The 15,839-nt window shown below is 35.0% G+C and overlaps 2 protein-coding genes across 2 annotated transcripts; both read left to right on the forward strand.

Moving 5' to 3' along the window:
- The first annotated feature begins 1,493 nt into the window (after nt 1–1,493).
- LOC131009745 (uncharacterized) lies at nt 1,494–3,447 on the forward strand. The gene is made up of 2 exons (XM_057937154.1): nt 1,494–3,254; nt 3,421–3,447. The coding sequence occupies exons 1-2, from the start codon at nt 1,494–1,496 to the stop codon at nt 3,445–3,447; spliced, it is 1,788 nt and encodes a 595-aa protein (XP_057793137.1).
- Nucleotides 3,448–11,153: 7,706 nt separating this feature from the next.
- LOC131010263 (agamous-like MADS-box protein AGL12) lies at nt 11,154–14,782 on the forward strand. The gene is made up of 7 exons (XM_057937711.1): nt 11,154–11,664; nt 12,338–12,431; nt 13,124–13,185; nt 13,309–13,411; nt 13,625–13,666; nt 13,833–13,874; nt 14,455–14,782. Exons 1-7 carry the CDS (start codon nt 11,483–11,485, stop codon nt 14,575–14,577), a joined length of 648 nt encoding a protein of 215 aa, XP_057793694.1. The 5' UTR covers nt 11,154–11,482; the 3' UTR covers nt 14,578–14,782.
- The last annotated feature ends 1,057 nt before the right edge of the window (nt 14,783–15,839 follow it).

A 15,839-nucleotide genomic window follows, 5' to 3' on the forward strand; every position in this document is an offset into this window, starting at 1 on the left:
GTATTAACAATGATTTTGAAAGTATAGAAAGATATCAATTTTAAAAAGAGTCCCATTTTGAGATAGTCATTTTGTATATTTGGCCACCCATTTAAAAAACATAAATTTTGATAATTTTTTACGTTTTAAGTTTGTTTTGTCTTTAATTAGGACGGGTCGGATTCGGGTTAGCTAGCTACACTTGGCACTATTAGTGCAAAAAAAAAAATCCAAGTAAATTGATACTTTTGGCACAAATGATAATATTAGTGCCAAAAGTATCATTCGATGGTTAAGCCCTAAATGAGGAATCTAAACCCTAAATAGAGAATGTAAATCCTAAATATGGAATCTAAGCCCACGTTTGGTTGAGTGTTTTTAGAGGTTGGAAAGGGAATCAAGTAATTGAATCCATTACTTGTTGTTTGGTTTGGGTAATGAGATAATCATTACCCTTACTCAAGGGTAACCCAATCACCCAATTTGTTACCCCTCAAAATAGAGGGGAAACAAAAGAAAGGGATTCCCTTACTAATGATTCATTTCCATTGTTAAACCAAACACTCAATAAAAGTAATGGTTATTGTTACCATTCCACTCCTTTATTTGATTCCATTCCCTTTCCATTCCTCTACTTGAACCAAACGAGCACTAAATCTTGAATGGAGAAATCTAAATTCTAAATGGAGAATCTAAACCGTACGAAGAAGTGTTCAAAATGGCCATATAACTGCACTCATCTATATAAGACAAGTGGTGATTCAAGGACCAACACCTATAATCTAAAGAATAATAAGCATGATTATACCTAGTGTAGATGATCGGAGAAAGCAAAGTAAACAATTGGAAACCCGGAGCTCAAGAGAAAACTAGCTGTTGTATTTGAAAGTAAAAGATAGCGTAGTGTACAGGGGAGCACGCATGGCCTATTTATAGATTACATATAAGGGCAAAATGGTAAAATCATCTAGGGTTCATGCGCTTGGCGTGATAGAAGGGCATGTTGGTAAATTTGCCTTCATGCGGGAAATCTCCCGCGTCTCTGGCGATTCCGCTGATGAAGGTAGTTTCTCTGGCGGAGGCTGCTTCTCTGGCGAGGATGACTTCTCTGGCGAGGGTGACTCCTCTGGCGAGGGTGACCTCTCTGGCGAGGGTGACCTCTCTGGCGAGGGTGACTCCTCTGCCATACTTATTCCGCTGGTGGAGTCGATTCCTCTGTTTTGCATCATTTCCCTAATCTGCACATATCACTCCTCATCAACAAGACAATGTATCAGCACACGTATATATATATATATATATATATATATATATATATATGACACTATTGACACTAATATGATCACTAGTACCATTCATGCATGATGTTATTCTTCTGTGTGTAAAAAAGGAAAAAGAAGGAAAAGGGATAAACACAGCGTGGTGTAGAAAGGTTTTGCAAGGAAGCTGTTTGATTAAATGCGTGAAAGGGATTTGGCGTATTGCTAGGTTCTTCCTTCAATCAACTGTAAAACATGTCTGGAGAGTGGAGAGAGGTGAGGAGGAGAGGGGTAGGTCCTTCCCATCCCGAGCGTTATCCGGTGAGGCAGAAATATTACCCTAACCATAGGTACACCCCCAAAACCCAGTCAGTTGGTTGTCGGAGTTCGCTGGGTTCGGTCGGTGAAGGTTTCACCGTCTTTTTCAATAACTTTCCGGAGGGGACTTGGCTGGAAACCCTGGAAAGAAGATTCAGAAATCTTGGGAAGGTAATCGACATTTTTCGTCCAAGAAAAAGAGACATCAAAGGGAAATCGTTTGGTTTTGTTCGATTTGATAAGGATTCAGATAGAGAGAGTATTTTGAAAGAAATGAACAATATTTGGCTCGGAAGTTACAAGCTCAGAGCTTACATCCCTAGATTTGAAAGACCACCCCTGAAGCATTCTGGTGGCTTCACCCAAAGCGGCGGTTTTGAAACCAACATTAAGGAGAAGAAGGAGGCAGGTGGGATTAGAAAAATTGCCTTCAAAGTTCCGTTGAACAAAAGAACAGAAGGAAAGACTTTCGCTGCAGCCTTAGGAGGGAAATCTAACAACTCATCTGAACCCCCGGCAGATGAGTCAGTTGGTTTCCAACCCAAGGAGGAGGAGCTTGCTTGGTTAAAATCATCTTTCACTGGGTATGTTAAAGCTGATTTTGTCTGGGATGAGTTTGAAGTTGAAATCAACAGTGAGTGCGCAGGGCTCCTAAAGATATCAACCTTAGGCGGGAACCTTGTTCTTATTCAAAGCATTAATCAAACGTTGGTTAAGGATATTTTGACTGAACTTGACGAGTGGTCCAAATTTTGGTTCGAATGGATTAGGCCGTGGTCGTACGTGGATGTTTGTTCGCAAAGAACGGTCTGGACGAAGTGGTTCGGGGTTCCCTTACAAGCTTGGAACTCAAGATTCTTTGAAACAGTTGGAGCTCGGATGGGTATGGTCCTTAAAATGCACGAAAAAACTTCAGCCAAAGATCGCCTCGATGTTGCATGGATCCAAATGTCTACAGGGTTGGAGACTTTGAATCGAGTTTTCGACTGCAGAATTGCAGGTGCGCACTTTAAAATCAGAATTGAGGAGGCAGGTGACATGCAGGCTGAAGAATCTCCTCATGACCTTGAGGACCTTTCGGAATTAGAAACAGAAAATGTTCACGAGGAAGAAGCGGTTGACGCATTTGATTCTCCGGTGAACGCCATGATCATCGACGAACAGTTGGCTCTCGAAAAAAGTGCATCGGGTTCCAAAACAGTTCAACAGCCGGAAGTCTCTTTGGCTTCGACAAAAGGCGCCGCCTCTGAAGTATTTTCCGAAAAAGTTTCCTCGAAGGAAGTACACTCTCAATCATTAGGTTCGCATGTCCCAGAATCTGTCCCTTCGAATCCTTACAATCCCTCGGCCCCAATTGAGAACCTTAATGGGATAGGAGAGTTTTTGAACGTTCAAGGCCCAAAGGATCAGAGCCTTATTTTTCCTAATTCACCACTTCCTGTTGGGCCTCTGTTGGGCCGCGTTGAGCTGGGCTTCGGTAATCAATCCGCAGTTAAACCCATTAAGCCGAGACAGAGCAACTGGGATACAAGCAAACAAATTCTGAAAAAGAAGAAAGGGGGAGAAGCTTCCTTGAGACTGGGAATCCATCGTTTTCTTCACCCCAGAAACAAGAAAATTATCCACAAATCGCAATCCTGTAAAGGGGAACAAGTTTTGGGGACGGAGGAAACAATGTCAGCAGATAGATCTAGGGAGGTTTCTTCTCAGATTCAGGGAGAGTGTGCGACGGAGGGAGAACACCTGTCTTCGCCAAATGAGCTTTTGAAAGAAGGTCTCAAAATTTGGGAATTTGGGAAACAAATCGGATTGCATAGCCATCTTGAAGATACAGAAATGGCTAATCAACTGATGGATGTTGCAGGTGTGGAAAGGACCGAGGAGCAAATGAAGTCGTTCGATCAATGAAGGTGGTCTCATTTAACATTCGAGGGCTTGGGAGTAAGATCAAGAAACGTGAAATTCGAGAACTTATTCAAAAACAGGTGATCGATTTTTGTTTGATACAAGAAACAAAAATGGAAAATTTTAGTGTTTTTGATCTGAGAAGTATTTGGGGGTCCGAGAATTTTGATTTTGCAAGGAAACAGGCAGAGGGCAGATCGGGGGGCATTCTTTCTATTTGGAATCCAGAGATCTTTTCCAGGACGAGTCAGTGGGACATTCCGGGAGCTCTCATCGTCAATGGAATGTGGAGGTCGAATAATCTTACTGGTTGTGTTATCAATGTTTATGCTCCCCAGAGTTTGAGTGACAGAGAGGCGTTGTGGGATAGCCTTGGTATGGTGATTAGACAAAATAGCGATTCATGTGTTTGTGTCGCGGGGGATTTCAACTCCATTCGTTTTGATTTTGAAAGAAATGGGAGAGGTACGCAGTTTTCGAACAGAGATATCTTGGCTTTTGATAACTTTATTAGGGTCAACGATCTTCTGGAAATCAGGTTGCAAGGAAGGTCTTTCACTTGGTATCAACCTAATGGCCAATGTAAGACTAAACTCGATCGTTTTCTAGTGAACGGAAAATGGTTGGAAGCGTGGCCACACTCAAAGGCGATTGGTTTACAACGATCTATCTCAGACCATTGTCCGATCCTGTTGGAAACTAAATGGGTTGATTGGGGCCCCAAACCATTTCGGTTCTTAAATGCGTGGACCAGCCACAACGATTTTGAGAAGGTGGTAAAAGATTTGTGGAACAGGAGTGGCATATTCGGGTGGAAAAGCTTTGTGTTCAAAGAGAAAATGAAGAGGCTAAAGGGAGATCTTAAGAAGTGGAACTCCTCGACTTTTGGTTCTATTGAGGTGAACATAAAAAACTTGAAGGATGAAATCCAGATATGGGATGTTATTGATGATTCGTTCGGGTTGGAAGAAGGAGAACTTATCAAGAGAAATGAAGCCGCGACAAATTTGATCTTACAGTTGAAGAATAGAGACAGCTTACTCTCCCAGAAATCAAGAGCTCGTTGGCTTGCCGATGGGGACGTTAATAGCAGTTATTTCCATAAGGTGATCAAAGGTAGAAGACTTAAAAATGAGATTTCAGGCTTGTGGATCAATAATCGATGGATCGATGAACCTTCTGAGGTTAAAAACGTTGTTAAAGCTTTCTTTCAAGCTCAGTTCCGGAGCAGGCCCCGAGTTCGACCTCTGCTCCCAGATAACTTTGTGGAAAAGAAAATTCCTGACAACTATCGAGAGTGGCTTGATTCTCCATTCACAGAGGAGGAGACTAAAAAAGCAGTGTGGAATTGCGAAGGGGGAAAGAGCCCAGGCCCTGATGGTTTTAATTTTGTTTTCATGAAGCATTGTTGGGATATTATCAAGGCAGATCTTTTGGAGGTTATGAATGAATTTTATTCTCATGGGAGATTGGTTAGAGGTTGTAACCCTTCTTTCATCGCTTTAATCCCTAAGAAAGAAGGTGCTGCTGAGCTGAAAGATTTCAGGCCTATTTCTCTGATCAACTGCCTTTACAAGGTCATTGCAAAAGTTCTTGCTTCCAGAATTAAACAGGTCATGAACTTCATCGTTTCTGAGTGTCAAAGTGCCTTTATCGAAGGGCGGTTCATTCTTGATGGAGTGGTGGTGCTTAACGAGATCGTGGCCGAGGCTAAAAGGAGAAAGAAAGGTCTTACTATGTTCAAAATTGATTTTGCAAAGGCTTATGATTCCGTTGAGTGGGAATTTCTTGATACAATGCTTGAGAAAATGAATTTCAGTCCGAAGTGGAGAAGGTGGATTTCGGGATGTCTTCAGTCGGCTTCGACCAACGTTCTTGTCAACGGTTGCCCTTCGGGGAATTTCCAGCTTGAGAGAGGACTCCGTCAGGGAGACCCTCTCTCCCCGTTCCTTTTCATCATTGTGGTTGAAGGGTTGCACCTATTATTGGAAAAGGCGGTTTCTAAGGGGCTGTTGGAACCGTTTCCTATCGGCAACGGAGAGACTCGAATTTCCCACCTACAGTATGCCGATGATACGATGCTTATTGCCACTGATAAGAGAGAAAATTCGTGGGCGTTTAAAAGCATTCTTAAGTTATTTGAGCTGATTTCGGGCCTTAAAGTGAACTTTGATAAAAGCGTGATGGTGGGAATTGGTTTGGATGCTCAAAGAACCAACGAACTGGCAGCGATCCTTGATTGTCAGACGGGCAGCTTTCCTATCAAGTATCTTGGCATTAAGATCGGTTCGAGTACTTACAGCTCAGCGGATTGGAATTATCTAGTGGAGAAGGTTAAGAATAGAATTGGTAAGTGGAAAAACAGGAAAATCTCTTTTGCTGGGAGGTTAACTCTTCTCCGTTCTGTTCTCTTGTCTATTCCGATCTACCAACTGTCGTTTTCTCTGTTGAACAAATGTCTGTTATCTCAAATCCGAGCTTTACTTTGTAACTTTCTTTGGGGAGGGGGGGTGGAGGAAAGGAAAATTCATTGGGTCAAATGGGAGATCCTGTGTAGAGATCGTGGTCTTGGAGGACTTGGGATTAAAGACTTAGGCTGGTTTAACAAGGCACTTATGTCAAAATGGATCTGGCGCTTCCTTGTGGAGCGTGATTCTTTGTGGGTTCGGGTGATTAGAGTATGCAGGGGGGAGCTAGTGTGGGATGGTGAAGGTTTTCAAGCTCTTGGAAATAGGGGGGCAAGGTCGGGGTGGTGGAAGAGGGTGCTGGACTTGAGTCGTGGAGAGAACGGAAAATGGCTTAGGGATAATTTAGTTGTCAAAATCGGTGAGGGGGACAGGTTCTTATTTTGGCATCATGTTTGGGTTGGTAACAAGAGTCTTAAGGATCTGTTCCCTCGACTCTTCAGGATTAGCAATGATCAGGGGGGAGTTATTCGTAACATGGGGGAGAGGGTTGAGGGGGCTTGGGAGTGGAAATTTGGCTGGATCCGTCAGTTGAGAGGGAGGGAAATCGATCAATGCTCTAACCTTCTTTCATTAATTCAAAATGTCGAAGTTCTTGCAGGTTCATCTGACGGATGGAGATGGAAGGCTGATCCGAAGGGTTCGTTTTCGGTCAAATCAGCGTATGATGCTCTCAGTCAGGCTGCTGAATCCGACAGAACCTGTGACAAAGAACCGGAATTCGCAATCACATGGAAAGCACCTGTTCCGATGAAAGCAAAAACGATGGTATGGAGGATCTTGAAAGGAAGGATGGCAATGTGTGATAATCTCCAGAAAAGAAACGTCATCACCTCGAGCAGCGACGCAGTTTGCATCCTTTGTAAGAGAGAGACAGAAACCGCAGACCATCTTTTCTTCGTTTGCTCGGATTCTTCAGAAATCTGGTACAAAATTTTACAATGGCTCGGAAAAAGCTCGTCGCTTCCACCCAATACTAAGTCTCACCTTCATCTCTTTTCTAATCTCGGAAAGAAATCAGATTGCCCTCTTCTTACTTGCATTTGGTTTTGTTGTGTTTGGTGCCTGTGGAAATGGAGGAACGATTGTAAATTTAACCAAGTTCAGTGGAGCTCGGACAAAGTGTTGGCGGAGATCAAGTCAAGAGTGTGGAGTTGGACTATTGCTTATAAGGTGGCTCACTCTTCTTCAGACTTTAGAACTTGGTTCTTAGATGTTTTGCTGTCTGATTAGGCTTAGTTTGGTGTTCGTTTGGCTAGGCTGTTTGGCTCCTTTTCTGCTTTTTGCTCGCATCAGCTTCTGTTTTGATGTGGGCTGGTTTTTGTTTTGCTGTACATTGGTACCTCTTGTACCGTGTTCTTTCCCTCTTTTTATCTAATTACTTTCTTCCTGATCAAAAAAAAAAAGTACCATTCATGCATGACACTATTGACACTAATAGTGCCAAGTGTACCAATTTACTTGTTTTTTTTTCCTGTTTGTACTTTTGGCACTAATAGTGCCAAGTGTACCTAACCTGCGCGCAAACACGAATTCGATCCGTCTTAATTAAGGGCAGAACTGTCCTAAAACGTAAAAAATAGCCAACTTTTGTGTTTTTCAAATAAGTGACCAAAATTTGTGTTTCATTTTTCAAAATGGCCATAATTTAAAATTATAGTTTTTTTAAAATTTAAGTTATCAAAGTGCATTTTAACTCACTTCTACCATCATTTCGGTGAAGGAGCCGTTTTTTGGCCAAATTAAACTTTTTTTCTTAAAGATATTGAAATTTAAAGTTTCAAACTATATTATTTTCTCTCTCCTCATTCTTATTTTACTTATTTTTCTTAAATGATCTCACATTTGATTGATTCTATTTTATTTCCGTTCGATACTTTATTTAATTCTTTTAATTTCATTTAGATAGTAGAATTATTTTAATTTGTTTTTTCGATTTTATCTTTGTCTTTTTTGTCCATAACATGTTTAAGTATTATTTCATAGATATAACTATAATTTTTTTGCTATTGTTTCATAGAGATTTTTAGGACTTTTTAAAATAAATTATGGTAATTTAAAATATTAAAATAATGTTTTTATCTTTCTTCTCTACTTTCTTTAATGTTTTTTTCATCATCTCTCCTTAATGACATGTTTAATTTTTTCTACTATATTAATTTTTTTTCTATGTATGTATTTATTTTTATATTTGTGTTTTTAAAGAAAAAATAAGCAAATATAATGTTTTGTCTTTTACATATTTTTCTAATTATAATAGTTTAGAATGTAACAAAGGCGAAGGAAAATATATTGGCTCATTATATAACTCTTTTTTAAATATGTTTTTGTATTAATTTTAATATAACTTTAGATGAATTATTAGTTATATATATTAAAAATATAATTTTAAATAGTATGACTTTTTATTTATGTTTGTGTATGGAAAGATGTATTTATTTATGATGACATTTAATAATAATAATAATAATAAGTAATGCTAATTTTATCAAATAATTTTTAATTATTTAATAATTATAATTATCATTACACTTTATATAATGTTGAAAATTTATGTTTTCAAATTTGAGTTTTTATTGAGTGATTGATGTTGATATTTTATTTTATTTTATTTTTAAATATATTTAGTATTTGCTTATATTTTCATTCTCATTAATATTTATATTTATTTAAACATGTTATTTAATTTTGATGCTTGTCGTGCATCGCACTGACGGGTGTACTAGTAGTACTAATAATGATTAGTTGTAGACTATCTAATTAATGGGGTGGACCACATATAATAGTATAGATAAATAAGTTGATATATTAAGGATAATATGTACTTATAAATGAAATAAAATTATTTTTAGTGGACGCTCCAATAAATTATGATTATTTTTACCGGACGATGGAATAGTTTTTTATGGGATCTAATTTGGGTATGCAATGCAAATGGCCAACTGTCCCAACAAGTAGCCATTTTTGTAAAGATAAAAAAAATGATAAAAACGAAAACCACCGTTGTACTGGAAAATTCGAAGAAAACGGCGACCAGAACAGTGGTAGTCGATTTTGTACCATTTTGAGGAAGAAAATGGCAGTTGATGGGATTGGTTGTTGTTTATGTCCGACTTTTAGTCCAAATCAATTTTTTTAGTGTATTTTCGAATTTTATATTGCGTTTTCCTCTGTGTCTATATATAGGTCATAATTTCCACCTTTTAGAGGTTTCATCATATTCCTAGGTTTTAGACTTTATTGTTTTCTTAATTTTAGAACTTGGATTGACTTATGCAAGGATTGAAGATTCGAATTATTCACACTGATTTTTTTTTCCGAGTTTTGTCAATTTATTTAAATTTTTTTTCTAGTTCTAGAGTTTGTATTGCTTAATTGCATGTGTTTGATTTATCGCAAATTCTCCTATGTGGTTGACCGCATGGGATGTGGCGGGTTTGAAATATTACATTTCTTCACAATAATGTTTACTTTTAGTTATTTTCACTCGTTAATACTGTTATTTTTAACTATTTGGTCAAATAATTATTATCGTAACAAAAAGTTACAATGAAATGTAATATTTCTAAATTATTGCATTAATTTATTCACGATAACTGTTACTTTTATTCATGAGAACTTGTACTACTACATAAGTATACATTTGTGCAAACAAATATGTATCTTATGCTTATTAAAAGTAACCCACCGCATCCCATGCGGTCAACCACACAGGAGACCAGCCCTTGATTTATTAATACGAACTTGCCTTCTAGTTCATGATTTACAATTTCTGGTGCTTGTTTCGTGTGAAGTACCCAATCAATATTTTTGCTCGTTTAGTTGTTCAGTTTGAAACCCAACGGAGATAACTGTTCAATCGTTCAGAATTGTGTCATAGGATTTTAACATTAAGACCTAACTGAGATAGGTGAATCATAGCTATATATTCTCAATGTTATTTTGGGAGTTAACAAGTTTACCTGAAAACCTAAGGAAGATTGAGACTTTATTAATCAACTTTCATGAACTGCTCGAGAAAGAGCGTATGAATAATTGTATCATCTTTCATGCATCAAGGCCATATTAAACTAATAATCTGGTTAATAGGTTGAATGAACATATTTAATTGATCATTTCATTTCCTAGAGCAATATTTTCTTCTTAAATATTTTCTAAGTTTTATTTGCTTTTAATTTTCATTTGTCAAGATTTAGATAATCTCACCTTTTGTCAATTATCTGAATATTAATTGAGTGTTTGTGTTTAATTACCCAAGAGTTTTATTTGATATATTTTACGTAAATATTTGATTTAAAATGTAAAAGTTATATTTGTTTAAAAGATTAATCTTTTTTTTAAAAATCTCTCATCTCTTCTCTTTTTTTTTGAATACATCCTTTTTTCAATTCTTTTTATTTTCCTTTCTATTTTTTCTTTTTAACACATTTTCTTTTCTTAATTTTTTTACAAAAAAAGATATAAAAACGTTTCTCGTGCATTGGACGAGTGTAAATGCTAGTTATTATGAATTATCAACTTATTGACATTTTTTTTACTTCATCAACTTATTGCCATTTTATGTACATTATCGTGCGAAAACCTCCATCATCAAATTGAATTGCGAAAAAATTGTCTTCTCAAACTTGAATTCAAAATTTTAAAAAGTCATTCTCATCTCCACCCCTATATATATGTATCTATTTATATTTAAAAAACAGAGTGAAAAAACACATTGTGGGATTTTTTTGTTAATTTCTTAAAAAGAAAAAATAGTAGAGAAAGCACAGGCAATTAATAAAATGATCATATCACCGAAAAAAGTTGGCATGTAAAAGAAAGCAAGTTTAACAACATGGGCAGCTCATTCATTGGTCGAAACAAGAGTTTTGGAAGCACATGAAAAAGCAGTTGCATGCTGACTAGTAATTAACCAAAACAACAATCCCACTTGACAAAATTTTTTAAGGATCTTGTTTCAAATATATATATTCTACCACAAAAAGGGGGAAAAAAAAGTGTAGGATGAGCTCCATGTGCGCATTCGCCACGTCAGACCAATCGCTGCTCACCACGTCGCCCCGGGGGCATAATGGTCTTTTCACTCTCACCAAAAGATGTGTGTTGTCTTTAGGTAGCAAAAACTTGTAGAAAACTAGAAACAAGTGTCGAGCGATGGATAACTCAGGTGTTAAACTAATTAAGCCTAATAAAAAAATGAAGGTCATGTGTCAATAAAAAGTGGCTTCCAACCATGAAAATGGTGGAGTTAATTTTTATTATTCTTCTTTTTTTGGAATAGAATCATGAGGGGTGTGTGTGTGTGCGCGTGTATATAAGGTTGTGTCAGTCGTGAGAGCAAGTGTGTGTGTGTTATTTTTGTTCAAGCACTCGAGCGAGTTTTAGAGAGAGAAAGGCAACAGTCTCGAAGCTAGTTCAAACTAGTGGGAGCTGCTTGTCTCTGCAAGCTTACAGCACTCATCAAAACAATTCATAACTTGAAATTTTCTCCTTTGTTGATTTGATCATATATTATTATTTTTTTGGTGATTGATTGGGGGAGGAATCGTGTGATATATGGCTCGAGGAAAGACTCAGATGAAGAGGATCGAGAATCCGGTGCATCGGCAGGTCACCTTCTGCAAGAGGCGCGCGGGGCTTCTGAAGAAGGCTAAGGAGCTGTCTGTGCTGTGTGATGCTGAGATTGGGCTCTTCATTTTCTCTGCCCATGGCAAGCTCTATGAACTTGCCACCAAAGGGTATCTCTCTCTCTCTCTTGCATGTTGCTACGTGTATATATATATATGTACGAATCTGATCCTCTATTGCATAATTGTGCATCATCTCGATCGTATAATTGAATTAGTGGATGATCTTGATTGCCACTGGTCCACAAAATTTTAAATTATATACTTATTGAGTAGGGTTAGACTAGAAACTCATTTTAAAATATAAATTACCAACTGTGACTATATGATATGAATCTTTATGAAAAATAATCAATGGATTAAAAAATATATAGATTTTTGCTTCGATGAGATTTGAAATTAAAATCGCGAATTCATTTAAGAAAGTAATGAATTTATAATAAATATTTGACGATTTAAGAGTTGAAAATAGTTCTTAATTTTTAAAATGAATCCTTTTATAGTACTATTATTTAATCCATATGTTCACCCAATCCTGATCATATAAATTCTTCCTTTACTTTATATACATGCAAAATCTCACCATTTTCATAATTTGATAGGCTTTTAAATTTTGTGACGTGCGCGACTATCATTTGCAGATACAATTAATAGGGGATGGTTGTTGCATGCATGATGTGCATGTACATATATGTGAATCGAGTTCAACCAACAGATTACATGCTTTACTTGAACTAATTTGTATACATGTTCCAATTTTAATTTTCTTGGTTATAAATTGTAGAAGCATGAAAGGTTTGATTGACAAATACACGAAGTATAGCAAGGAAATCCCAGCTGATGAAGAGCCTAAAGAGAAGCAAGCTAACGAATATATGGTATGTGAGATCAATAAATAAACCCTAGCTAATTATAATTCTTCAAGATTTTTTATTCTAACGAATCGTTTTATTATGTTAATTTATCTCAAAAAATAATTTAGAGATCAGTATCTCGATCCACAATCATCAGAGAAAATATTGTTAACAGTATTAAGTTAGTAGAATCTGGTGCCTTTCTGGTGATGATCTTTTGATAAGTAATTAAATTATTAAATATATGCAAAGCTGTCAAGAAGTGAGCTCTTATTCCTGCTTTTTGGAGACAAAACTCCATGGGCAACTATTTGTGTACATAGTAAAAGAAGATTATTTAATAGTATTTAGATCAATCAAATCTAAATTAATTACTGTTTGAAACCTTTAAAAAAAAAACATCATTACGATGCTTTAATTTCACGAGCTAGCTGAGCTAGAGTAGTTTAATGTTTTAATTTGTTTTTTATTTCGCACTTTCTTTTACTTATTAAACTCGATCGAATTTAAATCAAATTTTGGACCGCGTCGGCCTAAGAATATCTATTGAAGTTTTTAGAGAAATACATATAATGATTCTTGAATTAATAAAAGAAATGAAATGAATTTTCAAAACACGAAGCTGGAATGAAATATTATTTTTAAATATCTGAAAAATATTTTAAAAGTAATTACGCATAACAATATATCTTAGTCAAATGCAATTTTCCCTTTAGGAACTGAAAGAAGAGATTAACCTGCTGAAGAATGAGATAGAGATTCTCCAGAAAGGAATAAGGTGATGTATATATATATATATATGTGTATATATATATTCCAATTATTGACATCACAAAAACTGCATATACATTTATTTTCAATTTTTTAGATTTTTTTTTTATAAAAAATGAATAAATTTTAGGTATATTTCTGGAGGGGGAGCTCCTGGTGCAATGACTTTGAATGAGCTGAATGTTCTTGAGAAACATCTTGAGACATGGATTTATCAGGTTCGTTCTGCCAAGGTATGTTTCTATACGCATAAAGGGCATTTATTTTAATCCCATTTTCTATTTCATTATTATGCGAAATAAATATTATAGTATGAGCAAATACGTATTTGATGAAACAAAATACAAGAACCAACGACTTGTTGCATGTTTTAACACGCATGAAATATTATGCTTTTTATGATTTCGTGCATTTAATATTACTTTGAAATGAACATTTTGGTACAGATGGATATCATGGCTCAAGAAATCCTGCTGCTAAAGAATAAGGTTAGCTAATTTTAATATATTTTCCACATATATTTTTGTAACATATATAAGTCTGCACTTACCTTTGTTTATTGGATAATTCATTCATTCATTCATCTGAAAATATGTTTTTACTATAAGATTTCGAAAAATCTGAAGATAAATAATATTTCCATGCTTAATATAGGAAGGAATTCTTCAAGCAGCAAACAAGCATCTGCAGGAGAAGGTATATATATATATATATATATCTAAAAACATATGTACATATATACTAATTAAAATTGCAACTTCTAATATTTTCATATATATACACACACACACACAATATTCTAATTAATAAAATAAAAATCTTCCTTAATGTAAAAATTACGAACCGTTTGTACTTAGCGTATAAGGTAAATGCATTTAACCTACAAAGTATCAACACTTTTCGTGGTTCTGGGATCAAATTCCATAAGAGGTACAGGAACATGAAAGTGCAATTATTTTATACATTAAATGCAATTACCCTATAAGTTAAGTGTAAGGGTCGTAGTTACATGCTCTTAGTAACTCAGCCTTATATAAGTATATATGTATATATATGCACAGAGTTCGATTATAGTAAAAATTGATCTTTCGTAAAAGTTCAGACTACATGAGTGTGCAATTATTTTATTAGGTTAAGTGCAAATAATTCATAATTTTTAAATTAATTGAGATTTTTATTTGATCCTAATCCTATGTTCACATTTAAATGGAATATATATACACACACAATTTACTAAATTTTCTTAATAAGAATTTTTTGGTTATTAATTGTGCAGATAGATGAGCAATATGGGATGATTGAACTGTCACCAATGCTGACTAACTTTCAATACCCACTAACCACTAACATTAATCAGTGCCCACTAACTATACCAAATCAAGAGATATACCAGTTTTAATTTAGCATATGCCCATAAATTTATTACTACCTGGGCATTATTGTAAGGTTTGATGTAAGAAAATAAAAATGGTATTTCTAGTCACGTTATCGTAGTTTGCGAGTGCTGGAGGTGTAGACCTAATGAACCAGGCATAATTATGTAAAAGTTGTACTTGTGGTATTATGTAAGTGTTTGTTTCTATTTTATTTTTCCATTATGTGTCTGATCTGTTTGACTACGTGTTCGGAGATTTACATATTCATCTATCTATATATTATAGCAAAATAAATCTTATCCTACGTGGCATCTTATAATCACTTAATTCTATTTTTTCTCAATTTTCATTCATTCATATTTATTTATACATTTCTAATCAATTTTTTACATTATAGCAAAATAAATCCTATCCTACGTGGCATCCTATAATCACTCCATTGTAATTTTCCTCATTTTTCATTCATTCTTATTTATTTATACATTTCTAATCAATTTTTACATTTAAAAATTATTAAATAATCATATAAATTTATAGAAATTCTATACTATTAAATAATCGTATAAAACTATTAGATAAAATATGTATTAAATAATCGTATAAAACTATTGGATAAATCCAACATATCCATTTAATTATAAATCCTACATATCCATTTGATTATCAGAACCATTATATAACTACAATAATACGTGGCATCGTATAATCACTCCATTCTAATTTTCATCAATTCTCATTCATTCTTATTTATTTATACACTTCTAATCAATTTTTACATTTAAAAACAATGAAATAATCGTATAAATTTATAGATAAATTCTATACTATTAAATAATCGTATAAAACTATTAGATAAAGTCTGTACTATCAAATAACCGTATAGAACTATTAGATAAATCCAACATATTCATTTAATTATAAATCCTACACATCCATTTGATTATCGGAACCATTATATAACTCACGGCCTTCTATTTTTCCAGCCAAATTAAAACACATTAGCACTTCGAGGGTCCATTCGTCTGTTTTCAAATGCCTGAAATCCCTCTTAACCTCATACCAACTTTTCTTATATATATAAACTCAATGACCAACAAGAACTCATCATGCCTCACAATCCATCTTTTTTTCATCCAAAAAATATAACTTAATAAAATGATAGCATCCAGAATAGGAATCCTTATACCCACTTAATTGAGATTGTTTCAAGTGTGACTAAAACTTAAATAAAGTATACTAATAAATTAATCCACAAAAAACAATCAATTCAAATGTCAATTCAATT

This window comes from Salvia miltiorrhiza, chromosome 2, assembly GCF_028751815.1.
Source record: "Salvia miltiorrhiza cultivar Shanhuang (shh) chromosome 2, IMPLAD_Smil_shh, whole genome shotgun sequence".
Taxonomy (NCBI): Eukaryota; Viridiplantae; Streptophyta; class Magnoliopsida; order Lamiales; family Lamiaceae; genus Salvia; species Salvia miltiorrhiza.

Coding starts and splice junctions, on each gene's coding strand:
- LOC131010263 (XM_057937711.1), top strand. CDS start 11,483: ATGGCTCGAGGAAAGACTCAGATGAAGAGGATCGAGAATCCGGTGCAT. Junction 13,186..13,308: donor ATTCTCCAGAAAGGAATAAG/GTGATGTATATA, acceptor AATAAATTTTAG/GTATATTTCTGGAGGGGGAG. Junction 13,667..13,832: donor TCCTGCTGCTAAAGAATAAG/GTTAGCTAATTT, acceptor TGCTTAATATAG/GAAGGAATTCTTCAAGCAGC.
- LOC131009745 (XM_057937154.1), top strand. CDS start 1,494: ATGTCTGGAGAGTGGAGAGAGGTGAGGAGGAGAGGGGTAGGTCCTTCC. Junction 3,255..3,420: donor CAGCAGATAGATCTAGGGAG/GTTTCTTCTCAG, acceptor TGGATGTTGCAG/GTGTGGAAAGGACCGAGGAG.